Raw genomic sequence first — 27,672 nt, forward strand, 5'->3', positions numbered from 1 at the left:
AACCAGCTTTACAACAAATGTTAAACGGACTTACATAGCCAAGAAATACAAGAGAAGAAAAAAGATCTACAAAATCAACCCCAAACAACTGCAAAATGGCAATAGGAACATATATATCAACAATTATTTTCAATGTAAATGGATTAAATGCTCCAACCAAAAGACACAGACTGGCTGAATGGACACAAAAACATGACCCATATATAAGCTGTCTACAAAAAATCCACTTCAGACCTCAAGACACATATAGGCTGAAAATGAGAGGATGGAAAAATATATTCCATGCAAATGGGAAGCAAAAGAAAGCTGGAGTAGCAATCCTCATATCAGACAAAACAGACCTTAAAATAAAGATTACAAGAGATAAGGAAGGACACTACATAATGATCAAGGGATCAATGCAAGAGGAAGACATAACAAATATAAATATCTATGCACCCAACATAGGAGCACCTCAATACACAAGACAAACACTAACAGACATAAAAGGAGAAATTGACGGTAACACAATAATAGTAGGAGATTTTAACACCCCACTCACACCAATGGACAGATCATCAAAACAGAAAATTAATAAGGAAACATAAGTCTTAAATGATACATTAGACGAGATGGATCTCATTAATATTTTCAGGACATTCCATCCAAATGCAGAAGAATATACCTTCTTCTCAAGTGGAACATTCTTCAAGATAGACCACATCTTGGGTCACAAATCAAACCTCAGTAAATTTAAGAAAATTGAAATTGTAACAAGTATCTTCTCTGACCACAATGCTATGAGACTAGAGATCAATTACAAGAAAAAAACTGTAAGAAACACAAACACATGGAGATTAAACAGCATGTTTCTAAATAACCAACAGGTTACTGAAGAAATCAAAAAGGAAATAAAAAAATTTCTAGAAACAAATGACAATGAAAACACGACAACTCAAAACTTATGGGATGCATCAAAAGCAGTTCTAAGAGGGAAGTTTATAGCAATACAATCCTATTTCAAAAACAAGAAAACCATCGAATAGACACCTAACTTTACATCTAAAGAAACTGGAAAAAGAAGGGAAAAAAACCCAAAATTAGTAGAAGGAAAGAAATCATAAAGATCCAAGCAGAAATAAATGAAAAAATGAAAGAAACAATAGTAAAGATTAATAAAACTAAAAGCTGGTTCTTTGAGAAGCTAAACAAAGTTGACAAACCCTTAGCCAGACTCATCAAGAAAAAAAGAGAGAAGAACCAAATCAACAAAATTAGAAATGAAAAAGGAGAGGTTACAACAGACAATGCAGAAATACAAAGGATTATAAAGGACTATTATGAACAACTATATTTCCAGTGGTCATGTATGGATGTGAGAGTTGGACTGTGAAGAAAGCTGAGCACCATAAAATTGATGCTTTTGAACTACGGTGTAGGAGAAGACTCTTGAGAGTCCCTTGGACTGCAAGGAGATCCAACCAGTCCATCCTAAAGGAGATCAGTCCTGGGTGTTCATTGAAAGGACTGATGCTGAAACTGAAACTCCAGTACTTTGGCCACCTCATGCGAAGAGTTGACTCACTGAAAAAGACCCTGATGCTGGGACGGATTGGGGGAAAAGGAGAAGGGGACAACAGAGAAAGAGATGGTTGGATGGCATCAACGACTTGGTGGACATGGGTTTGAGTAAACTCCAGGAGTTGGCGATGGACAGGGAGGCCTGATGTGCTGCGATTCGTGGGGTCGCAAAGAGTCAGACATGACTGAGCGACTGAACTGACTGACTGATATGGCAATAAGATAGATAACCTGGAAGAAATGGACAGATTCTTAGAAAAGCTCAATCTTCCAAGACTGAACAAGGAAGAATTAGAAATTATGAACAATCCAACTACAAGCACTGAAATTGAAGCTGTGATCCAAAATCACCCAAAAAACAAAAGCTCAGGACCAGATGGCTTCACAGAAGAATTCTATCAAACATTTAGAGAAGCACTAATGCCTTTCCTTCTAAAACTCTTTCAAAAATCACAGAGGAAGGAACACTTCCAAGTTCATTCTACAAGGCCACCATCACCCTGATACCAAAACCAGACAAAGACAACACAAAAAAAGAAAACTACAGGCCAATATCATTGACGAACATAGGTGCAAAAATCCTCAACAAAATTCTAGCAAACATAATTCAGCAACACATCAAAAAGCTCGTACACCATGATCAAGTTGGGTTTATTCCAGGGATGCAAGGATTCTTCAATATACACAAATCAATCAATATGATACAACATATTAACAAATTGGAAGATAAAAAGCATATGATAATCTCAACAAGTGTATAAAAAGCCTCTGACAAAATTCAGCACCCATTTATGATTAAAACTCTTTAAAAAATAGGCATAGAAGGAACCTACTTCAACATGGTAAAGTCCATATATGATAAGCCTATAGCAAAAAATGTTCTCAATGGTGAAAAACTGAAAGCAATCCCCCTAAGATCAGGAACAAGACAAGGGTGTCCACTTTCACCATTATTATTCAACATAGTTCTGGAAGTCCTAGCTATAGCAATCAGAGAAGAAAAAGAAATAAAAGGAATCCAGATCAGAAAAGAAGAAGTCAAGCTCTCACTGTTTGCAGATAACATGATACTGAACATCAGTTCAGTTCAGGTCAGTCGCTCAGTCATGTCTGACTCTTTGCAACCCCATGAATCGCAGCATGCCAGGCCTCCCTGTCCATCACCAACTCCTGGAGTCTACCCAAATCCATGCCCATCGAGTTGGTGATGCCATCCAGCCATCTCATCCTCTGTCGTCCCCTTCTCCTCCTGCCCCCAATCCCTCCCACCATCAGAGTCTTTTCCAATGAGTCAACTCTTCGCATGAGGTGGCCAAAGTATTGGAGTTTCAGCTTCAGCATCAGTCCTTCCAATGAACATCCAGGACTGATCTCCTTTAGAATTGACTAGTTGGATCTCCTTGCAGTCCAAGGGACTCTCAAGAATCTTCTCCAATACCATAGTTCAAAAGTATCAATTTTATGGTGCTCAGCTTTCTTCACAGTCCAACTCTCACATCCATACATGACCACTGGAAAAACCATAGCCTTGACCAGACGGACTTTTGTTAGCAAAGTAATGTCTCTGCTTTTTAATATGCTATCTAGGTTGGTCATAACTTTCCTTCCAAGGAGTAAGCGTCTTTTAATTTCATGGCTGCAGTCACCATCTGCAGTGATTTTGGAGCCCCCCCCAAATAAAGTCTGACACTGTTTCCACTGTCTCCCCATCTATTTCCCATGAAGTGATGGGACCAGATGCCATGATCTTAGTTTTCTGAATGTTGAGCTTTAAGCCAACTTTTTCACTCTCTTCTTTCACTTTCATCAAAGGGCTTTTTAGTTCCTCTTCACTTTCTGCCATAAGGGTGGTGTCATCTGCATATCTGAGGTTATTGATATTTCTCCCGGCAATTTTGATTCCAGCCTGTGCTTTTTCCAGCCCAGCGTTTTTCATGATGTACTCTGCATATAAGTTAAATAAGCAAGGTGACAATATACAGCCTTGACGTACTCCTTTTCCTATATGGAACAAGTCTGTTGTTCCATGTCCAATTCTAACTGTTGCTTCCTACCTGCATATAGGTTTCTCAAGAAGCAGGTCGGGTGGTCTGGTACTTCCATCTCTTTCAAAATTTTCCACAGTTTATTGTGATCCACACAGTCAAAGACTTTGGCATAGTCAATAAAGCAGAAATAGATGTTTTTCTGGAAGTCTCTTGCTTTATCGGTGATCCAGTGGATGTTGGCAAATTGATCTCTGGTTCCTCTGCCTTTTCTAAATCCAACTTGAACATCTGAAAGTTCATGGTTCACATATTGCTGAAGCCTGGCTTGGAGAATTTTGAGCATTACTTTACTAGCGTGTGAGATGAATGCAATTGTGTGGTAGTTTGAGCATTCTTTGGGATTGCCTTTCTTAGGGATTGGAATGAAAACTGAACTTTTCCAGTCCTGTGGCCACTGCTGAGTTTTCCAAATTTGCTGGCATATTGAGTGCACCACTTTCACAGCATCATCTTTCAGGATTTGAAATAGCCCAACTAGAATTCCATCATATCTACTAGCTTTGTTCGTGGTGATGCTTTCTAAGGCCCACTTGACTTCACATTCCAGGATGTCTGGCTCTAGGTGAGTGATCACACCATAGTGACTATATGGGTTGTGAACATCTTTTTTGTACAGTTCTTCTGTGTATTCTTGCCACCTCTTCTTAATATCTTCTGTTTCTGTTAGGTCCATACCATTTCTGTCCTTTATTGAACCCATTTTTGTGTGAAATGTTCCCTTGGTATCTCTAATTTTCTTGTAGAGATCTCTAGTTTTTCCCATTCTGTTGTTTTCCTCTATTTCTTTGTGTTGGTCACTGAGGAAGGCTTTCTTATCTCTCCTGACTATTCTTTGGAACTCTGCATTCAAATGGGAATATCTTTCCTTTTCTGCTTTGCTTTTTCCTTCTCTTCTTTTCACAGCTATTTGTAAGGCCTCCTCAGACAACCATTTGCCTTTTTGCATTTCTTTTCCATAGAAAACCCTAAAGATAGTATCAAAAAATTACTACAGCTAAACAGTGAATATAGCAAGTTGCAGGAGACAAAATCAATACACAGAAATCACTTGCATTTTTATATACTACCAATGAAAAATCAGAAAGAGCAATTAAGGAATCAATTCCATTCACCACTGCAACAAAAAGAATTAAATGCTACAAATAAACTTATCTAAGGAGATGAAAGAACTGTATACAGAAAACTGTAAGACACTAATGAAAGAAATCAAAGATGACATAAACAGATGGAGAGATTCCATGTTCCTGGGTAGGAAGAATCAATATTGTGAAAATGATGATACTATCAAATGCAATCTACAGATTTAATGCAATCCCTATCAAATTACCAATGGCATTTTTTCACAGAACTAGAACATAAAATTTCACAATTCATATGGAAACACAAAAGACCCCAAATAGTCAAAGCAGTCTTGAGAAAGAAGAATGAAGCTGGAGGAATCAAGCTTCCTGACTTCAGGTTATATTACAAGGCTACAGTCATTAAGACAGTATGGTACTGGCACAAAGACAGAAATACAGACCAATGGAACAATATAGAAAGCCCAGAAATAAACCCATGCACCTATGGGTGCCTTATTTCTGACAAAGGAGGCAAGAATATACAATGGGGCAAAGACATCCTCTTCAATAAATGGTGCTGGGAAAACTGGATAGCTACATGTAAAAGAATGAAATTAGAACACTTCCTAACACCATGTACAAAGATAAACTCAAAATGGACTAAAGACCTAAATGTAAGACCAGAAACTATAAAACTCTTAGAGGAAAACATAGGCAGAACACTCAGAATGACATAAATCAAAGAAAGATCTTCTATGACCCACCGAGAGTAACGGAAGTAAAAATAAAAGTAAACGAGTGGGACCTGATTAAACTTAAAAAGCTTTTGCACAGCGAGGGAAACTATAAGCAAGGTGAAAAGACAACCCTCAGAATGGGAGCAAATAATAGCAAATGAAACAACTGACAAAGGGTTAATTTCCAAATATACAAGCAGCTCATACAACTCAATACCAGAAAAACAAATAACCTAATCAAAAAGTGGGGAAAAGACCTAAACAGACATTTCTCCAAAGAAGACACACAGATAGCTAACAAACACATGAAAAGATGCTCAACATCACTCATTATTGCTGCTGCTGCTGAGTCGCTTCAGTCGTGTCCAACTCTGTGCGACCCCATGGACAGCAGCCCACCAGGCTCCTCTGTCCACGGGATTCTCTAGGCAAGAACACTGGAGTGGGCTACCATTTCCTCCTCACTCATTATTAGAGAAACGCTATTAGAGAATGGTCCTCATCAAAAGGTCTACAAACAATAAATGGTGGAAAGGGTGTGGAGAAAAGGGAACACTCTTGCACTGTTGGTGGGAATGTAAATTGATACAGCCACTATGGAAGTCAGTATGGAGATTCCTTAAAAAACTAGGAGTAAAACCAATCCCACTCCTAGGCATACACCCTGTGGAAACCAAAATTGAAAAAGACACATGCATCCCATTGTTCACTGCAGCACTATTTACAACAGCTAGAACATGGAAGCAACCTAGATGCCCATGGACAGATGAACAGATAAAGAAGTTGTGGTACATATACACAATGGAATATTACTCAGCCATAAAAAGGAACGCATTGGAGTCAGTTCTAATGAGGTGGATAAACCTAGAACCTACTATACAGAGAGTGAAGTGAGTTAGAAAGAGAAAGATAAATACCATATTCTAACACATACATAAGGAATCTAGAAAAATGGTACTGAAGAATTTATTTACAGGGCAACAATGGAGAAACAGAGAATAGATTTATGGACATGGGGAGAGGGGAGGAGAGGGTGAGATGTATGGGAAGAGTAACATGGAAACTTACAACCATTTGTAAAATAGATAGCCAATGGGAACTTGCTGTATGGCTCAGGAAACTCAATCAGGGGCTCTGTATCAACCTAGAAGGGTGGGATGGGGAGGGAGATGGGAGGGAGGTTCAAAAGGGAGGGGATATATGTATACCTATGGCTGATTCATGTTGAGGTTTGACAGAAAATAGCAAAATTCTGTAAAGCAATTATCCTTCAATAAAAAATAAATACACTTTTTAAAAAAATGAGTAAAAAAAAAAAAAAGAAAAGAAACTGGCCCAAAATAGAGCCACATATGCTAAGCTCTCCAAGGACTTAACACCTAACCTAACTGCAGTTTCAGCTGCTCCTTGGAGTGGAATTTTAAACCAATCAGTCTGGAATTTCCTCATCAAGACCAATCAGAGAATCTACTTGATAAGTCCTGCCTGAAATAATCCACTCTTTTAACTTCCTTGTCCCACCTTCCTTCCTATAAAAGCCTTCCATTTTTGTATAGAACCTTGGAGTACCATTCTACTTGATAAATGGGATGCATCCCAGTTATCATGAATAATAATAATTCATGAATAACAATGAATAGTGATAAATATAATAATTCATGAATAATAATAATCATGAATCATTGAATAAAGACAAACAGACCTTCAAATTTACTCAGTTTAATTTTGTTTAACAATCTCTTCCTTCCCTGCTTTATGTTTTCTTACTACCATTACTATCTAATTAACTACATGTATTTTGCCTTGTCTTGTCTTGAAAGTGTGAAAGTGAAAGTCACTCAGTCGTGTCTGGCTCTTTGCAACCCTATGGATTGTACAGTCCATGGACTTCTCCAGGCCAGAATACTGGAGTGGGTAGCCTTTCCCTTCTCCAGGAGATCTTCCCAACCCAGGGATCGAACCCAGGTCTCCTGCATTGCAGGCAGATTCCTTATCAGCTGAGCCACAAGAGAAGCCCTGTCTTGTCTTATCACTTCATATTAGAATGTGAGGACATGAAGCTTCTCTGTTTTATTCACCACCATATCCCCCTTATGTAGAACATGTCTACATAGGTGTTCAAGTAATATTTGATGAATCAAAGAATATCTCTTGATTTCCTGTGATTTGCGTTTGTTGCTGTTGTTGTTCAGTCGCTCTGTCGTGTCTGACTCTTTGTGACTCCATGGACTGCAGCATGCCAGGCTTCCCAGTCCTTCACCATCTCCTGGAGCTTGCTCAAGCTCATGTCCATTGAGTCAGTGATGCCATCCAATCATCTTGTCCTCTGTTGTCCCCTTCTCCTGCCTTCAATCTTTCCCAGCATCGGGGTCTTTTTCAATGAGTCAGCTCTTCAAATCAGGTGGCCAAAGTATTGGAGATTCAGCTTCAGCATCAGTGCTTCCAATGAACATTCAGGATTGATTTCCTTTAGGATTGACTGGTTTGAACTCCTTGCAGTCCAAAGGACTCTCAAGAGTCTTCTCCAACACCACAGTTCAAAAGCATTCATTCTTCACTGCTCAGCTTTCTTTACCAGCTCTCACATCCATACATGACTACTGGAAAAACCATAGCTTTACCTAGATGTACCTGTGTCAGCAAAGTTATGTCTCTGCTTTTTAATATGCTGCCTAGGTTTGTCATAGCTTTTCTTACAAGAAGCAAGTGTCTTTTAATTTCATGGCTGCAGTCACCATCTGCAGTGATTTGCGAGCCCCCAAAATAAAGTCTATTATTGTTTCCATTGTTTCCCCATCTATTTGCCATGAAGTGATGGGACCAAATTCCATAATCTTAGTTTTTTGAATGTTGAGTTTTAAGTCAGGTTTTTCACTCTCCTCTTTCACCTTCATCGAGGGGTTCTCAAGTTCTTCTTCACTGATTCGCAGTTAGATGGTCCCAAACAAAAGTATGGCACAAACAAAAAGTGGTGCAGTGGTAAAGAATCTGCCTGCCAAAGTAAGAGATGCAGATTTGATCCTTGGGTCAGAAAGATCCGCCAGGATAGGAAATGACAACCCACTCCAGTATTCTTGCCTGGGAAATCCCATAGACAGAGCAGCCTGGCAGACTACAGTCCATGGGGTCAAAAAGAGTCGGACATGACTGAGGGACTGAGCACGCATACAAACAGAAGTATAGAACTGACATGTAAATAATCAGTTATATTTCTATTCTACAAAAATACTGCAAAGAATTAAGAAATATGGTATAGCTCTGATAGAATGAAGATCTGAAGTTGTTTTTGCCACTTAAATTGTACTATGCTTAAGTTTCAGTTTTTTCACCTGCTAAACAGGATTCATAAAAAACCTGCCTTGTCTGCTTAATCTGGAATTGTCTTCTACCTCAACTAGTTATCAGAACTTCTTTCTCAAGGGCTCCTGGGCTACGCTTGCTTCTGTTCTAGATGATATTAGCACACAAGGACAGATGAGTTCCTTAGACAGCAAGGAGGTCAAACCAGTTAATCCTAAAGGAGAACAACCTTGGATATTCCTTGAAAAGACTGATGCTGAAGCTGAAGCTACAATACTTTTTCCACCTGATTTGAAGAGCCGACTCACTGGAAAAGACCCTGATGCTGGGCAAGACTGAGGGCAAGAGGAAAAGGGGTGACAGAGGATGAGATGGTTGGATGGCATCATCGACTTAATGGACATGAGTTTGAGCAAACTCCATGAGATAGTGAAGGACAGGGAAGCCGGGCGTGCTGCAGTCCATGGGTTCACAAAGAGTCAGACAGGACTGAGAGACTGAACAGATACAATTCGGTGAAAGGACTTTACCTAACAGCAGGGCAAGAGCTTGATTGGATTGCAGTTTCAGGATAAGCCAACAGAGGGCATGACTACCGAATTAGGAATAAGTAAGCTTAGTTGCATCTGCTAATAGAATACTTAGAAAGGAAAGCCACAGGCTGGCCCTGGCTGGATCAGAACACATTTGGGGTGAAGCATCCTATTCTGGGGGAAAACACTGTTTTGCATAAGTTATAAGATATTCTGGAAATACTATCATATAAAGAATGAATGAATTGGGGGGATATTTAGCATAAACAACAAAAAGGAAAATGACAAACTGTGCTCTACACTTCCCACCAGTTTTTTTTTTCCTTTCCTCCCCAGCAAGTGTAGTGTAGTCTTTGCATGTGACTTAAATAATCCTACCTATCCTCAGCCTACATCATTTTCAAAAGCCCACTCCATTCCAGTTGCCAGCCCCAGTGTCTGACCCAGACTTCATGACCCCATCTCTGGCTTTCCTCCTGTTGCTGGGCCCCTCTTCTGTCTCTGCTAGTCTACACACCCCTCATGGCTCAGGCCTGGCCGCTTCCCATTTGTACACTCAGGGTCGAGGGTACAGCATCCACACTCCCAGAGCTTTAAATTCCAATGATGTGCTGACAATTCCCAGCTTAGTTTGTTGCTTCCAATTGCCAACTCAATATTTGCATTTTAATACCTCAAAGCCTTATTAAAATTAATACAACTAAATCCAAAATTCTTGATCCAACCACCAAATCCCTTCAACTTATTTTCCTTTTAGTTTTCCTCTTCTGAGTAGATAGCACCTCCAGCTGCCTAATTAGAAACCCACCAGGCATAATCTTGAAAATACATGATTGCTGGCTGCTGACTGCCCAGCTGGAAAGGTGCTAGGATGCTAACCATACTGATGCTTATTCTGAATAATCTACCACCAAATCCTCTGGACTCTGCCTCCAAAATACTCTTCAAGTCTGCTTTCTTTTCATCTCCCTAGTGACTGTCCTAATTCAATCCATCATCATTGGTTGCCTTTTACCTGGAATCCCCACTTACTCTCTTCTACACAATAGCCAGTTATTGTTTGAAATATAAAATGGATAATGACCCTCCCCTGCTTAAATCCTTTCAGTGGTCTCTCTTTGTACATGGAATAACATTAAGACTCCCTAATTATGCAAGTGTCCTTCCCAGAATTACTCCTCTAATCCCATCTATATCATCCCCTCCTCCCCACATTCCACAGTTCTTTCTGCCTGGAGTCCCTCCCCCCACCCAACCACCCCCTGAAGCCAAACCAGTTGCCTGGCATCAGCTTAAAAGTCACTTCTATTATACCAACCTTCTTTGATTACCTATGTTTAATTTTTCCTGTTTTCTTCTCTGTAGCACTCTGAATATTCCTCACAAATTGTCATGATATTAATACGTATTTGTATGATTGTTAACAGTCTTTCCAACCAGTCCATCCTAAAGGAAATCAGTCCTGAATATTCATTAGAAGGACTGATGCTGAAGCTGAAACTTCAATACTTTGGCCACGTGATGCAAAGAACTGACTCATTGGAAAAGACCCTGATGCTGGGAAAGATTGAAGGCAGGACGAGAAGGGGATGACAGAGGATGAGATGGTTGGATGGCATCACCGACTCAATGAACATGAGTTTGAGTAAACTCCGAGAGTTGGTGATGAACAGGGAGGCTTGGCATGCTGCAGTCCACGGGGTCGCAAAGAGTCGGACACGACTGAGTGACTAAACAGACTGAATAGTCTGTCCCACCCAATCACAGGATTCAGGAGGATAAGGACAGCTACTAAGTGTGAAGGTACCTGGCATACAGCGATTGCTTAATAAGCATTCTTGGAATGAATAAATGAATAAACCTAAAACCTTCTTAAGGAATAGAGCACATGGGGTTTGATTTTCTGAATTTCCACAGAACAGAGTGAGATTGGTTTGGGGTCTTTTTAAGAAGAAAAAAGTCTAGCAACTAAGGCAGTTACAGAATGAAAGGCTCAGCTGGTTAGGACATGAGCCCCCGCAAAGCAAGCCCTCAAGTAGAGACTCAAACTGTATGGATTTAGGATATGGTGAAGGGAATTCCCATGTTGTAGTTGTTGTTGTTCAGTTGCTAAGTCATGTCTGATTCTTTTGTGACCCTGTGGATGGTAGCCCACCAGGCTCCTCTGTCCATGGGATTCTCCAGGCAAGAACACTGCATGCTGCCATGCTCTCCTCCTCCAGGGGATCTTTAGGACCCAGGGATCGAACCTGCATCTCTTATGTCTTCTGCATTGGCAAGTGGGTTCTTTACCACTAGTGTCACCTGGAAAACCCATGTGGTGTGAGGCAAATCACCTGGTGAAAGAGCGCAGACCTGGTCTTGGACCCTCACACCAGGAGACATGCCTCATCCCGCATATAATGAACTAGAGTCTACACATGGAACCAGGAAGAGTGAAGGGCAGAGTCAAACAAGCAGCTAAAAGCAGAGCTGAACTTCACAGTGGGTGCTTAGCAACAGGAAGGAAAGATGCACCCTTCCCCCCCAGTACTACATGGATAAGGTTTGGGAAGTAGGAAATACACACTCTATGGATGCTCTAGGAAGAAAGTTTTTGAACTTTAATAAACTTTCAGGATCTCATATAAACTGTGAAACCGAAGTCATAGTTCTATTTGGGTAAAGGTTAAATATTTTATTTAGCTAGAAAATACAAAAACATTTGGCAGCACCATCTCACAGGGTGGTAAGACCTCTTGCTTGATCCCTACCCTGAAATAAAAGGGCCTTGGGACAACTGATAATATTAAATCCTAGGAGCAACTTAGGATCCCCCAGCTCCTGCCTATTTTTCAGAAGTGGAATACAAGGGGCTGGATAGGAAATGGGAAGGATTTTCACTGATAGTTTGGTCTTTTGCAGAGAAACAGAGATAAGCCTATCATCCCCAGAATGACTTGATAGCCCCAAGGCATCTGCATGAAGAGTTGATTGGTCTCCCAGACTTGTAGAAGGAGATAATCTGATCTTGGAAAGGTATGCTCAGCTAGATACAAGTTTGAGGAGACAGAGTCCTGGTCTGAGTCTTGGTTCAGCCCTGCTGTCTGAAGTGCTCTTCGCCCAGCAACACCAGGGACCAGATATGGAGGTAAGACTGGAAGAGGGCTTAATTTGTGTGTTTAACTTGTGAGGAAGGGAAAGCAAACAGGCTAAGGAGGTTTGCTCTTTTTGTTGTTGTTGTTGTTTAAAGTAAATCTTGAACTACTGGGTGCAAACTTCCATGGTAGGTTCCGAGGACAGCAAATGTGTTCCTCACCCTGCAACAAGCAGGCTGGTCAATGCTGTCACCTAATGTCAGAGGCAGACAGGGACATTCTAGGTGGAGAGGGGGTGGGGGAATGGACAGGGATTCTGGGGTAAGGCAGGGAGGCTTTTGGGTCCCGAGCTGATGAGGTCTAAGGTCTGTGCAACCTGAAAGAGCCGTGGTGCCTGGAGTCCTTGGACCTGGCGAGGGCGAGCTCCAACTTGTAGGACCCACCCACAACCTATGGTCTGGCCCATTTACATCACTCAGGTCAGCAACCCTTCCCCTCATCCCTCAGGCCCCCAGGGGCCTGGAGGAGGCAGATGTGCTCTTTGCTCCCACTTACGCTTCACAGTCATTAACCTGGTTCAAAACCTGCAGGTCCTCTAAGTCTCTGTTTCTCCACATTGATGCACATGGTGCTGTGATAAGCATCCCAAGAGAGGCTCTTTAAGATGGAGAACTAGATATGGAACTGCTGGGTGACGGGGATACACGTATTAAATTAATGGAGTGTCCTAAGCTGCCGTGTGGGTTCACCAGCTTAGACTCACCAGACACTTAATGGAAGCACTTTGTTTTCTCGTATCTCCACAACCGTGTTAGGGTCAAACATTCAGTAAATGTCTTCCTGAGCAGAGGGAGGCCACTGACCCAAAGGAAGAGGAGGAGGAGGTCTCTTCCCCTGAGGAGAGGGAGACCATGGACTTCAGAGAAGAAAAGGAAGCTTCCCTACCTCGGGAGGGGCAGAATATTGATCTGGAGGAAGAGGAGGAAATCACTTCACCTGAGGAGGGGGAGACTCGTGAAAGGAAAGAAGAGAAGGAGGGAGTCACTCCACATGAGGGCAAGATGTGTGAAATGAAGGATGGGGAAGAGGCCTTATCCTTTCGACTTATGGAACAAAGAGAGACCTGCGAATCCCTGGAAGAGGAAGAACCAATAAGCGTGTTTCCCCCTCCAAATGAATTTTCCCCTCACTCCGTGTTTCCCCCTCCAACTGCCCCAACCCCTCACTCCGTGTTTCCCCCTCCAACTGCCCCAACCCCCCACTCCATGTTTCCCCCTCCAAATGAATTCCCCTCTCCCAGAGCATTTCTCCTTCAATATTTATTTCCTTAGATTTTTGTCTCCTCAAAACCTGGCCTTAGGAAGGTTTCTGTTCTGATATACTCTCTCTTCATGCCTTACTTAGGTCCTTGTGGCATTTAATAATTTTTTTGTTATAAACAAAACTACATTCAATCGGAATTGTATGTTCTATATCAGAACCATGTATGTTGGTACATTTTCTAATTGAATAATAAAACACAAGTCTTTATTGCATAGACCCGAGGATAAGGGCATTTGCTCTAAAACAGGTTTGGGGTGGACTATGTTTTGAAGAATTGAGAAGTGAAAATATGTTCCAGCTAAGTATTTACATTGCATCAAATGTACATCCAGGACATTACAATGTATAAAAGCTTGAGCTTCTTGCCTAGAACTTTCCTGACTTGCTGGTCTTGTAAAGGAATGAGATTAGCCTTTAGATTTGTTAGGACCCAAATCTTATAATGAGCTTCCCTGGTGGCTCAGTGGCAAAGGATCCTCCTGCAATGCAGGAGACACAGGTTTGATCCCTAGGTCGGGAAGATTCCCTGGAGTAGGAAAGGGCAACCCACTTCAGTATTCTTGCTTGGGAAATCCCATGAACAGAGGAGCCTGGTAGACTGTAGTCCATGTGGTCACAAAAGAGTTAGGCATGGCTTAGCAATTAAACAACAACAACAAAATCTTGTAGTACTAAACACAAACTCCACACTCATGCCCAACCTGCATACTAGATCTACAGTACAAATACACTAGAGACATAGAGAAAGACTGTCAATCAAGTTAAGGTGACCCCTGAGAAAGTCAGCATCTTAAGATGAGGGCACATTATAGAACAATCAAAATGAGCTTGTTTTGTCCCATGCCTGGCATTTGGTGTAACTTAATGGAGTAGAAAGCACATCTGATTAAAGCTTTTATTTAGAATCTAGTGACACTGATTCTAGTAACATCAGAACACACTGATTTTAATGTATCTGTTTTAAAAATACGGTCTGAAGTGTCAAGAGTTTTAAGTTTGGAATCGAGTAAGAAGCAGCCAAGTGACTTGGCCACATCACCATCTGATGGCACACATCTCAAATGCCCCCTAGAAAATCACCACACTTCTAGGATTTTAAGAGGAATTTTAGCATCCTCTGACTTCAAGACAATGTTATTATAATGAGAGTAATAAAGTGCGTGTTAAGTTGCTTCTGTCGTGTGAGACTCTTTGTGAATCCATGGACTGTAGCCCTTCAGGCTCCTCTGCCCATGAGATTCTCCAGGCAAGAACACTGGAGTGCCATTCCTCTTCCATGGGATCTTCCCAGCCCAGGGATCGAACCCACGTCTCTTAGGTCTCCTGCACTGGCAGGTGGGTTCTTTACCACTAGTGCCACCTGGGAAGCAATGATAGACAGACAGCAATAAAGAATCACTCATTTAATGCTTCCCTGGTAGCTCAGACAGTAAAGAATCTGCCTGCCAATGCAGGAGACCCCAGTACAATCCCTGGTTTGGGAAGATCCACTGGAGGAGGAAAAGGCAACCCACTCCAGTATTCTTCCCTGGGGAATACCATGGACAGGAGAGCCAGGAGGGCTGCAGTCCATGGGGCTGCCAAGAGTCAGACATGACTGAGAGACTAACACTTTCACTTTCCACTTTGTTTAATGCTTAACACTTACAATCCACTATTTTCATTAAATGTTACAACTCATTTAATCCTCACAGCAATCTTGGAAGAAAGGAGCAATGATCCAGTTTCCTAGAGGAAGCTGAAGAGCACTAAAACCTACATGTCCTACAGAACTTACCTGAGGTCATCACTTCAACTTTCAAACCGTTAGCTCTTGGTCCTTTTCCTGAAGTTTATCACACCCATTCTGGCACCACTTGGCTTTTGACCCATAAGGAACCCTCACAGATAGCTGGTCTTAACCCTGGCTACATAATAAATCATGTGGGAAGCTTTAAAATATTCCAGTGTTCAAGCCACATCCCAGACCAATTAATTCCATGGAGTGAGACCCAGGAACTGTACTAGAGTCAGCGATTTGATTGGGTGATCAAGGTTAAGAACTATTCACATGTACCTTTATAAAGAGGGGATGCTGGTGGGGTGAGATGGGTATTCCAGACATAGAGAAAAGAGCAGTGCAAATCTTTGCTCATCTCTAAAGGATGCACTGCTGCTGCTGTTGCTGCTGCTGCTAAGTCACTTCAGTCATGTCCGACTCTGTGCGACCCCATAGACTGCAGCCCACCAGGCTCCCCCATCCCTGGGATTCTCCAGGCAAGAACACTGGAGTGCGTTGCCATTTCCTTCTCCAACGCATGAAAGTGAAAAGTGAAAGTAAAGTCACTCAGTCATGTCTGACTCTTAACAAGCTCATGGACTGCAGCCTACCAGGCTCCTCTGTCCATCGGATTTTCCAGGCAAGAGTACTGGAGTGGGGTGCCATTGCCTTCTTTGAAAGGATGCAGTACCCAGTGGGTTTCAGATTGCTCTCTGAACTAGAAGCATCAGCAACACCTGGCAGCTTGTTACAAAGGGAAATTCGTGGATCCACCTCAGTCCTACAGAATCAGACGCTTTGGGAGTGGGACCCAGCAATGCATCTGTTTAACAAGCCCTCCAGATAATTCTGGAGCATGTTGAGGTTTGAGAAGCACTTTTCTCAAATGTCAAAATCACTTCTTTACTCGTTTGTAGAAAATGATTATCCTCAAAGGAAAGTCATCAGACTCAAATGCTCTGAAACACTCCTTACCCTCTTTTTCAGAGATAACATCACCTCCATCCTTTTTCCTATGTCCTTTGCTCCCAACTACTCCCTTGCATTCTACTGACGGGCTACCAACTTCGAAAGAGAGAAATCAATTATTTTAAAGGTTGCCGGTGATTGATCTGACGGCTGCCTTCCCACAGGTTTATTTACTTTGTCTCATTGTAAGTGCGCCGTTCTTAAAATTCTTTTCACTTTAGGGTCTAGGACCTCAACTCCTGGTTCTTTTCTATTTTTCTAGGATATTTCCTTTTGTGTGCACATGATTTAAAATTAAGTAATACAGTACATGATAAAAAATTCAACACTCTTATTCCCTAGAGACATACTGAATATTTCTCTTTTCAATTCTAGAGATATAAGCTAAATAATACACTCTATAAGACTACTTTGAACTTTATCATCTTGATCACGTCTATAGACTACTTGATCACATCTATAGACTACTTATTCCAATGGATGAAAATTTAGCTTGCCAAAATCTTACACTTACCTTTTATATTTTTAAGTTCTACTTGTTTCCTGTGTTTCTTTAGATGTATTAAATACTTAAACCTTTGTAGTTTTAACAATATCCAACAATCTTAGTTCAACTTCAAAGATTTAACTCTCATATTTTCCTATGAACACATCTCAGACTGTCATGCTACTAATATTTCATGCATCATGATATTTCATTCTATTGGTTTTATTATGACTTAAAATGCTTACATAAATGTTATTCATATTGAGCTGACTACTGTTGTATGTTTACATTTGTCTCCCCCTTTGGTACAAGTTTATTGTCCTCAAGGTTAATAATAATCTCATTTTGTTTAATTTTTTATATAATAATTCAGCCCCAAACTTTCCACCTGATCTTAAACCTCCAATTCAGTTAAATATACAAGGTAATCTATCTGTCCCTCTTTTTTCCCCTCTTTAATTCAAAGGCATCTCTCTTAGAGTCTTCTGGTCCCCCTACTCCAATTTGGATAAATTGTTCTCTCTGCCTGCTGCATAGCTGTCCTGGGACTTCCCTGTTCCACAGCATTGGACCCACTGGTTTCCCTCTCTCTTACTTTCCTCTTTTGTTGGAGTATATCCTAAAGTAATTTTTTCAGAAAGCAGAAGAGAGTCTGAAGTCAGGGGGATTAATAAGCGTGTCTGGGAGGTCCTTGAGGGCATCTTCCAGAACACACACCCACAAAAACTGATGTAAAACAGCCCAACTGCTGGTTAGGAGAGACATGCCATGCTCAAGATAATATAGACAAAACAGTGACTTCTCTTGGGAGCCCTAGACTGAAAATGAAAACAGAAAAAAATAAGACACAGGATTAATTCAGAAGATCCAGCGTCCAACATTGAGAATCTGAAAAAAGAGAAACAGAAAGAGGAAAAAACAAGAAATGAAGTAAATTTAACTTAAGGTCCATTAATAAGTGAGCAAGTTAAATAAGAGAAGAAAAATACCTGTACACTACATTCTAAAGCTTTCAAAGAGAAAAGCATAAGCTATCGGGTTGGCCAAGAAATTCCTTCTCCTGCTGTCCATAGTTGTTACTGATTCCAAGTCTTGTTCTCTGTGTTTGTCTCTCCTGTTTCATTTATTCAACCAATAACTACGAAGTATAATGTGTCACGCAGTGGAAATGTCAACCCCAAGAAGCTGTGCATGGCTATCTTTATCCCATTTCCAGCACTGAAGTCTCCCCAAGCTTTGGCACACTTCCTCTGTCTGCTGGATATCTCTACCTTGGGTGCCTCCAAATACAATGTTCTCTTCTCTCCCAACATACCCTTCCTGTATTTCCTAGTTTAGTTACTGCTGCTCTAATCCACATTCTATACTCTAAAAGTCTGGATCCAGAGAAAGCCCCACAGGCTCCTGTAGTGACAAAAACCCCTGGTATACTCATTTTATCCTCCGTGTTCTCAAAGAAAGAGATAAAAACAAACAAAAATTTCCATAAGAGTCTGGGTTACCTGACTTTGTCCAAAAAAGGTTGTATGGTAATTCACAGACAAAAGCGCTAAACCAGGCAAAACCAGGCAAACTATACCTCCAAATATAGTTGAGAATATTTAAAATGACCCCTATATCCAAATCAATTCCCACTGACCAATTTTTATTTGACAATAAGATACCATCAGACTTTAAGGGCAGAAATAGCTGCTTCTTTCCTATACCTAGCACTAGCAATTTAAACTATGGGAAGAAGCTTCCAGGAGTGCTGGTGGTCTCCTCCACTCTCTTCCCGTTCTCCACCCCGTGGAGACATTAGGTCTGCTGACCCAGACCTAATCTTCCCCGGGCCATCAGCAGTTGCTGATCGCTTTGCATGTGCACCAACAAGAAGTATTTTCCACAACATCAGACACAATTATCTGACCTTCCTACTGCTCTGCCACTGGGCTGGCTCACCTGATAAAAATAATCACCTACTGACAAGTCAGCTGTGATACTGCATTGCTGGTACCACTCCTTGCACACTGTTTCAATTAAAGTGAATACGACTAAGCAGCTGAAAGGCGTCTGACACAAGATATAAGAATTTCCCGAGCTCTGCCTCTAAAGCTTTTGGCAGCACATATGCCCCATACCCATATCCATACACATACCCATACACATACAGTGTTGTGTAGATCACAACTGTCACAATCCAAAGGATTCTATTAAGCTTTTAACAGCACCTGTTAGACAATAACACCACCACCTAATGTGATTAACGCAAGAGAATGTTTTGAAACCAAAAGTCATTTTCTTAAAATGCAGAAATAGGAAAAATAAGGAATCCCTTCAGAAGTATGTTAATAGTGGCAATTTGGCTGAATGAAGCATTAAAGTCTGCATAGGGAGACCATGAGCTCATTTCCACTTAAGGTACTTTACATAGTGAATGTTACACTTTCACATCGTGTCTTCTCATTTTTTTGTGAAGAAGGTGGAGCTGAATAAATTACACTGGAAAATAAAAATGTCAATAATACTAGATTCCACTAAGGGAAACACTTCCACCACTCCCTCCCCCCATCCCCACCCCCGTCCTTTACATAGTTATCCTTTGAAACAACTTCCTGGTAAAATCCTGCACAACTAATGGGCCACAGCTCTGTGATTGAAGAGTTGCACTTGCATGGCCTCTAGGGGTCAGCATAACTCGAAGGAATGGCAAGAGCTGGAAATAAGAAAAAGCCAGGATTTGCAGGCTCTGAGGGAGACTGAGGGGTGGAAGGTGAAATGACAGGTAACCCCTGAGGATGAGGACATGAGGAAGCCGTCTCTACGACTCTACACCCAGTCCACACTGTTTCCATTTGTGTACAACAGAAACTTGGGGACCCAGATCATTGAATAATACGTTGCCTATCACATAAACTCCCTGGCGACCCCTGGCAGTATTTTACAATTCCCTTCCTACATGTCGAAAGCCACTGACTTTTGTAAAATGTCTGTTCTGGCACTTTGGACTTAGACCTCTGAGATGGTGAGACTTAAGCACCATAAATTGTTCCTCGCCAAAGTAACGGTTTCTCAATTCGAACTTATTATTTAAAAACTAGAATGACTGGAGGGGTTGGTTAGCCCTTTCTCTGAATACTAAATGGTGGGTTTTATTCTTTTTACCTATAGACCATTTAATATTACCCCTGCAGAAGGATGGTGTTTATAATCATAGATTTTGGGGGGAGCTCAGTAATGAAACTGGCTGCCAGTATGCTGCCTCTAGCGCAGTGCATGACATCAATCTCAGAGATATTTGAAGTGTTGAAAGAGAAGGAGGGGTGACTAAGAGCACACCTTGTTTTTACTTCTGGTATATTTCCCTGTGCCTCTGGAGAATACTCTTGGGGACCACAGCTGAAATATGATTGTCTGCCTAGTAGTCATAGTTGATGACTACTATGCAGTATTTAGCAGTGCTGGCAATCATTTATGCTACAGGAAAAAAAGCACTGTTACTTTTCCTGTCTTTTAAAGGACTGGAAGAAACAGCACTTGGGCAGTTCAGATGCAGTTTTGGGGTATAAGAAAAGAAATCATTTCCTATTCCATGCAAACTCGGATTTACAAAAGAATACCAGAAGCTAAAAGCCTTGTTGATTTATCATGTGAAGCAAAGAGTAATTTTTCTCCCCTTGTTATGCTTTCATATAATCATGCTCACTGCCTGTATGGGTGGCATTAAAGAATTTTTGAATAAAAAAAATAATTTCTTGCTTTCAACCTTCATAATTCACATCACCAAGCACCCTGCTGGGCGGTGATGCCTCCTGCCAGTGACGCTCAATCGTTTTTGCTCGCCACTTATCTGCCTCTCCCAGCTGCGAGTTCCATTGATCGCAATACCTGCAGGATAATGCGCCCGTAGGCGTTCTTCAGCAGATTAACCACATCTGCGTGAGACAGCCCATCCAAAGGTTGCCCATTAATGCTGACAATCCGATCTCCAACCTGGCAATACAAAAGTGGGAGAAAAATCACTATCATTAAGAAAAATTAAATTTGAGAAGAATGCTTAAAATTCTTTGTAAGTCATATTTCCCATTTGTGGCTATTGTGAAGATTCTGTGTTTCTACTGTGTATGCATGTTCCAGAAGCATGAGGAATTTTTATGGCTTTCACCCAAATACAGACCAATCAGAGAAACAAGAAGGGGGTCGGATTTGATTATTAAAAGGCCCGGCAGGCCACTTTTGTACCTGGGTAATGGTGGTGTTGCATACATCCATTTGCTAGTAATAGTGGGGTGCACAAATTACCTGTTCAATGAAGCTCTAATGAGGAAGCCAAATATTTTCTGCTTTATTTTTTTCTACCTAAGTTAAGATTAAGGCGTGATGGGGAAAAAAAATCATAAGAATGTTGATGCTTTTGGTGGAAGGAAGATTCTAAGGTCAAATCTTTCTCAGGTGAAAATCAATTTCAGGTGGAACGTGGTGCTAAAAAGGATATGGGAAGCTTTGCAAATGAGCTGCAATTTCATCTTTCACTAAGAAGCTTTGATATAAACAATAATATTTTTATATGCTTAGGGACATAATGAATTTCAGGTACAAACTGTCTCCAGTACATTTTGCCCACAGTGTGGGTCTCTGCTGGCTGCTGGAATTCCAATTTTAAACCAACTGCCCCCAGCAACCACGTCCTCTCCCTCCCCAGCCCATCACATGGTGTGAGCACTTCCCCAGCCGCTGTTTACTTTAAGCTTCTGTGTCCGAGCAGCCACACCGCTGGCCTGAATCATGGCAATAAAGATTGGGATATCTCCTAAGGGACTTCCTTTTCCTCCAGCAATGCTGATTCCAAGGGCATCACTGGGCTCCTGAAAAACAGAAGAAAAACAATGCTTATATGTTTAACAAAGAGCCACAACCTGATGGTCCCCAGAGTTGCTGAACAAAATTCCTGTGTCGCAGGAGGTCAGCTGAGCACAGGAGTTAACTTCAGTGCTTTGGGAGTCAGAAAGATCAGTGTTTCAGCTCTTCATTAACTGAAGTACTTAATAAGCTGGGACAGTGGGATGGGGGGCAGTGTCCTAAGAAGTCCCTTAACCTCTTAGAGCTTCCATCTCTTCGTGAAGTGGAAAGAAAACCACCTACCTCACAGTGTTGATCTGAGGATTAAATGAGGTGATATAGTACAGTCCTGGACCACAGAAAAAGCTCAATAAAATGCAACAGTAGGAGTAAAAATTTTAAAAAAAAGAAAAAAGCAAACCCTCTGCTACTGTTGTTCAGTGGCCAATTCTGATGCAGACTTGGCAAGTATACCCTCGTATGGTGTTTATGATTAAATTACCGCACATATCATGCTCTTCTGGGTGTGAACAAACACACTTGGCTCTGAAGGAGCTGCAGGACTGAGTTAGAACAAAGGATCTTCAAGGACGCCCACTGTCGTGACTACAGAGTTTGGAGAGAGAAGTAACACGTGACTGAAAATGTTCCCTAAGATTATTAGGTGAGACCATTTGGCTCACTCTGACCCTGCTGAAGCGACCCTGGCCTTTGTCCAGATTTCTCTTACATGTATATCACAGGGTGAGTGTTTTAAAAATCACTAAAAGAACGAATGGTAAGTTCCAGTTTCAACATGGGGGCATACATACCCTATAGCATCTTGTTCCTACGGATTAAAATGAAGACCTAACTCTTTGCAGCCCCATGGACTGCAGCCTGCCAGGCTCATCTGTCCATGGAATTTTCCAGGCAAGAATACTGGAGTGGGTTGCCACTTCCTCCTCCGGGGGATCTTCCTGATCCAGGGATCGAACACAAGTCTCTTGTGTCTCCTGCATTGGCAGGTGGGTTCTGCACCACAAGTGCCACCTGGGAAACCCCCATAAAGTTGGTGCAAATTGTTAAAACTTTGAAGTTAACTCATCTTTCTACTCAGAGGAAACAGGAAAAGGAAACCTGATGGTGGGAGAATGAAGAAAGAAAACTAGAGTAGAAAGAGTCAGAGAGTGGGATCCTGTGAACCCACAGAATTCTGAAGCTCAACTCTAAGCCACACTCGTGAGGGACTGACCCACATTTGGGAACTGAACTGAGATTTGAACCACCACTCACCAAAGGTAACATAACTTGCAATATGAGCCTAACTGGGTGGATACCTGCTAAAACATAAACAACATTCTTCAGGGTCTATATAGCATAACCTTCAGCAGGGTCGGGAAAATCCCAAGTTACTTGACATGCAAAGAACCAGGGAAAAGTGACAAATTTTCTTAAGTTCTTTCAAATATGTAGGACAGTTTAAAGCCAAGATGATACCATTGTCTGGCAGGGCTCTCAAATTATGCAGCTATGAACATATGATAACAAGGACATACATGTTAGGGGAATGGTTTGGGAAAAAGGACCTACAGGGTTGCAAGGCTTCTGTAGTTCTACCTGATCACTTAAAAATATACATAGGTCAGTGTGCTTCAATTTTACCTCGGTAAAGTTGGAGAAAGGAAAAAGAACAGAATGACAAAAAAACATATGAGAAAAAACTTCAACACCCTGTTTTCCAAAGTTTGTGCCCAGCTTCTATATGCATCTGGATGCATCAATAGTAAAGCCCTACATGCAAATGGCAAGATGCGTTTCATTATAAAGTTTCTGCTCTGACTATATGTAGAAAAACAGGGTGGGTAGGAACTGGCCTTTTTATAAAAGCCTGTAAAAACAAGCAGCTGAAATGACTAAGAAAACAGAAAATGATATGCTATAAATCTTGGAATGAGAAATTTATAGAATAATTTGGTTATGTTCAAACTCATTATGATGTTTCTTTAATTTATCCATAATTATGCACATATTGGTACATTTTAACTTCTCCATCCAAGGAACATTTGAGTTGCCACTCTGGTGGAAAGATACTTAGAATAATCAGGCAGATTTAGTCAAAGTTGTAGCCAATGAAAAAGGATTTCACCTCCTGGACATTCATGATGAACTAGGTACTCTGCTAAGTACACTGTGTGCATGACCTCATTGATCCAAACAGCAAGATTTACCTCGTGAGGTGTTAAAAGCCCAATCTAGAGATGAGCAAATTGAGTTTAAGTAACTCGCCAAAGGTCATAAAGCTAATAAACGGTAAAGTGTCTTTAAACATAACTATAATTGAGTGCAGAGAACCCAGTTAAGCTGGATATCACTTTACTACAGCTGAACTATGAATACAACAAAGTCATAATTTTTTTCATTACTTGTTGAATCCCAAATTTAATAATAAGCATGAGAAAATAAAAGTGCTTTCTAACACTTTGCATATCACACAGGAGTCTGAAAATTAGGATTTGATGACTTTATGAACTGAAATGCATCCTACACAGTCTTCTCGGGAGAGCAATTTAGCATTATGTATAAAAGCCTTTAAAAAACAAGTGTGGATTTTGACCCAACAATTTCATTTCTAAGAAATAATCCTAAAGAAAATACCCATGATACGAGCCAAAAGAAAATACAAAGACATATTTTGCTATAAAATATGGCAAAAGTTGAGAAATATGTTACTTGTTTAATAAGAGGACATTGGCTAAGAAAAATTATAGCACGTTCATATGATGCAATACTATGTTAACTGACAAAAATCATGCCGTATGCTGTCAAAAAATACTTAGTTGCATGACTAATAGTCCAAGCTGTAAAGTAAAAAAGGCAAGCTACAACAGTACATCTAATTGATACCATTTTTTTTGTTTGTTTGTTTTTATAAAACTTAAACATGGTACACAAAATGAAGTGGATGGGATGCACCAAAAAATTCGGTGGTCATGAATGTGCTTTGCTTTATTTTTCTAAGTATGTCTGTGTTACATAGACCATATATTTACTTCAGTAATTTAAATGAGCACACTAACAATCCAATACACTGCGTTGAGGGGAAGATGTACACATTATGCAAATCCAAAACAAATCAGAAAAAACAAAAACAAAATCATTGACTTACCCTGATTATCTCAACAGTCCTTGGTCCCACATCTGTGCCTATAAAGAAGCAACAAATTAACTTTTTAAAAGTAAGAGATAACATATCTAGAATATAATATTGTCCCATGAAAATGGCATCATTTTTAAGGTCTTTAAGGAGAGAATACTGAGGCAAGAAGGCATTATACCCTTTCTCAAAATTCTAACTGGTGACCATCTATCAGGGGTTATGTCCTCTATTTTTAACAAATCCTCTCTGTTTGAGATAGATGTGGCCATAATCATTCAGTCTGACAAAAGCCAATGGACTATAGCAGCAGCTGCCTGGAATATGGTGAGTAAATGGCTTGGAGGGTGATCCATTTGTGTCTCACTGTACATTTTTCTGCCTTAATCATATCTTTACCCAAGGAAAGACTTAAAAAGATCCCCTTCCCTGCCCCACCCATGATGGGATATGCACTCTGACCTTCCTTGAGTGATCCATAATTTTTACATTTTCTCTTTGGAAATGGTTTTACTTTATGAAGTCCTTTAGATTTCTGCTTTTCTCCTTTTCAAGTATAAGTTAAGGCATATTCCAAACACAGATCTCTATAGCTTTCCTTCCTTTAGAACAGGGCTTTCAGAAAGTTTATGTGGACATGTTCAAAGGTTTAAAAACATTTTTGTTGTACACCTGAAACTAACACAACATTGTAAATCAACTATACTCCAGTAAATTTTTTTTTTTCATTTTTAAAAAAAATTAGGTAGCAGGATGGTTTTGCGCAATGGTGTGTCTGAAGTAATACCTGAATTTTGGGGGGAAGGATCTGAAGCTCGTTTTGTGCCAACCAGGTTTTGCAGGCTGGTGATGACAGGAGCCAGGGAAGGATGGAAGCTGCTGTGTGTGCTATGCTGACTCCCCTGAAAAGGAAACTCAGTGGTCAGTTTTAGAAATTCATAGTTATTATTACTATTTTACTTACTGAAGTAACCATAACCATGTAATAGAAAATTCTGTGGAGGCCAAAAAAGAAAACAAAAAGGAAAACTCACACTGCCTCTCTCATCACCCTAAATAATCTCATTTAACATTTGCTCCACTACTTTCTCCATTATATGTGCTTTTATATGTGGTTTCAATCATGAAGGTAGAAAGCATGCAGTAATTTCAGCTTTTTGTGTGCCAGATGAAATCAGAAACATTTTCCTAGTATGTTACAGAGTGTTTACATATGATTAGTTAATGACACTAAGTGTCATTTGGGGGTGCAGCTAAAATTTATTTTCTTATTACCCAAATATATGAGCATTTTGGTAAAACAAGCTCTGGGAATTGGTGATGGACAGGGAAGCCTAGGGTGCTGCAGCCCATGGAGTCATAAAGAGTTGGACATGACTGAGCAACTGAACTGAAAATCTAGATTAACAGGAACTTGATTATATAGAATGCTCAAATATCAAGGGAATATGTTATTTTAGGAATATTTAAAAATTTTTTTCTCAAAGATTTTCCTAGAGTTGGTAATAATTCAGCTCAATCTGTTATACCTCCATTGTGATAAGTCACGTCAGTCATGTCTGACTCTTTGTGACCCTGTGGACCACAGCCCATCAGGCTCCACTGTCCATGGATTCTCCAGGCAAGAATACTGGAGTGGGTTGCCACTTCCTCCTCGACGGGATCTTCCTGATCCAGGGATCAAACCCATGTCTCTTATGTCTCCAGCACTGGCAGGCAGACTCTTTACCCCTAGCACCACCTTCATTACTGTACTTTCAAATAAATCTAACCAGAGATCAAATTGCCAACATCCACTGGATCACTGAAAAAGTAAGAGGGTTCCAGAAAAACATATATTTCTGCTTTATTGACTATGCCAAAGCCTTTGACTGTGTGGATCACAATCAACTACGGAAAATTCTGAAAGAGATGGGAATACCAGACCACCTGACCTGCCTCTTGAGAAACCTGTATGCAGGTCAGGAAGCAACAGTTAGAACTGGACATGGAACAACAGACTGATTCCAAATAGGAAAAGGAGTACGTCAAGGCTGTATATTGTCACCCTGCTTATTTAACTTATATGCAGAGTACATCATGAGAAACGCTAGGCTGGAAGAAGCACAAGCTGGAATCAAGATTGCCGTGAGAAATATCAATAACCTCAGATATGCAGATGACACCACCCTTATGGCAGAAAGTGAAGAAGAACTAAAAAGCCTCTTGATGAAAGTGAAAGAGGAGAGTGAAAACGTTGGCTTACAGCTCAACATTCAGAAAACGAAGATCATGGCATCTGGTCCCATCACTTCATGGGAAATAGATGGGGAAACAGTGTCAGACTTTATTTTGGGGGGCTCCAAAATCACTGCAGATGGTGATTGCAGCCATGAAATTAAAAGATGCTTACTGCTTGGAAGGAAAGTTATGACCAACCTAGATAGCATATTAAAAAGCAGAGACATTACTTTGCCAGCAAAGATCCATCTGGTCAAGGCTATGGTTTTTCCAGTGGTCATATATGGATGTGAGAGTTGGAGTGTGAAGAAAGCAGAGCAACGAAGAATTGATGCTTTTGAACTGTGGTGTTGGAGAAGACTCTTGAGAGTCCCTTGGACTGCAAGGAGATCCAACCAGTCCATCCTAAAGGAGATCAGTCCTGGGTGTTCATTGGAAGGACTGATGCTAAAGCTGAAACTCCAATACTTTGGCCACCTCATGGGAAGAGTTGACTCATTGGAAAAGACCCTGATGCTGAGAGGGATGGGGGCAGGAGGAGAAGGGGACGACAGAGGATGAGATGGTTGGATGGCATCACCGACTCAATGGACATGAGTTTGAGTAAACTCCGGGAGTTGGTGATGGACAGGAAGGCCTGGCAT

General features: G+C 40.8%; 1 protein-coding gene across 6 annotated transcripts in view; it reads right to left on the reverse strand.

The window, feature by feature from the left end:
* Nucleotides 1–27,672, reverse strand: part of PATJ (PATJ crumbs cell polarity complex component) — a 358,862-nt gene that overhangs the window by 17,210 nt on the left and 313,980 nt on the right. For all 6 annotated transcript variants that reach the window (XM_065911864.1, XM_065911863.1, XM_065911866.1 and 3 more), the window contains 4 exons: nt 25,596–25,710; nt 24,821–24,858; nt 21,576–21,698; nt 20,722–20,826 (listed from right to left, as the gene is read on the reverse strand). In XM_065911864.1, coding sequence (XP_065767936.1) covers nt 20,722–20,826; nt 21,576–21,698; nt 24,821–24,858; nt 25,596–25,710 — 381 coding nt within the window. The remainder of the gene's footprint in view (nt 1–20,721; nt 20,827–21,575; nt 21,699–24,820; nt 24,859–25,595; nt 25,711–27,672) is intronic.

This window comes from Muntiacus reevesi, chromosome 1 (genome assembly GCF_963930625.1).
Source record: "Muntiacus reevesi chromosome 1, mMunRee1.1, whole genome shotgun sequence".
Classification (NCBI taxonomy): domain Eukaryota; kingdom Metazoa; phylum Chordata; class Mammalia; order Artiodactyla; family Cervidae; genus Muntiacus; species Muntiacus reevesi.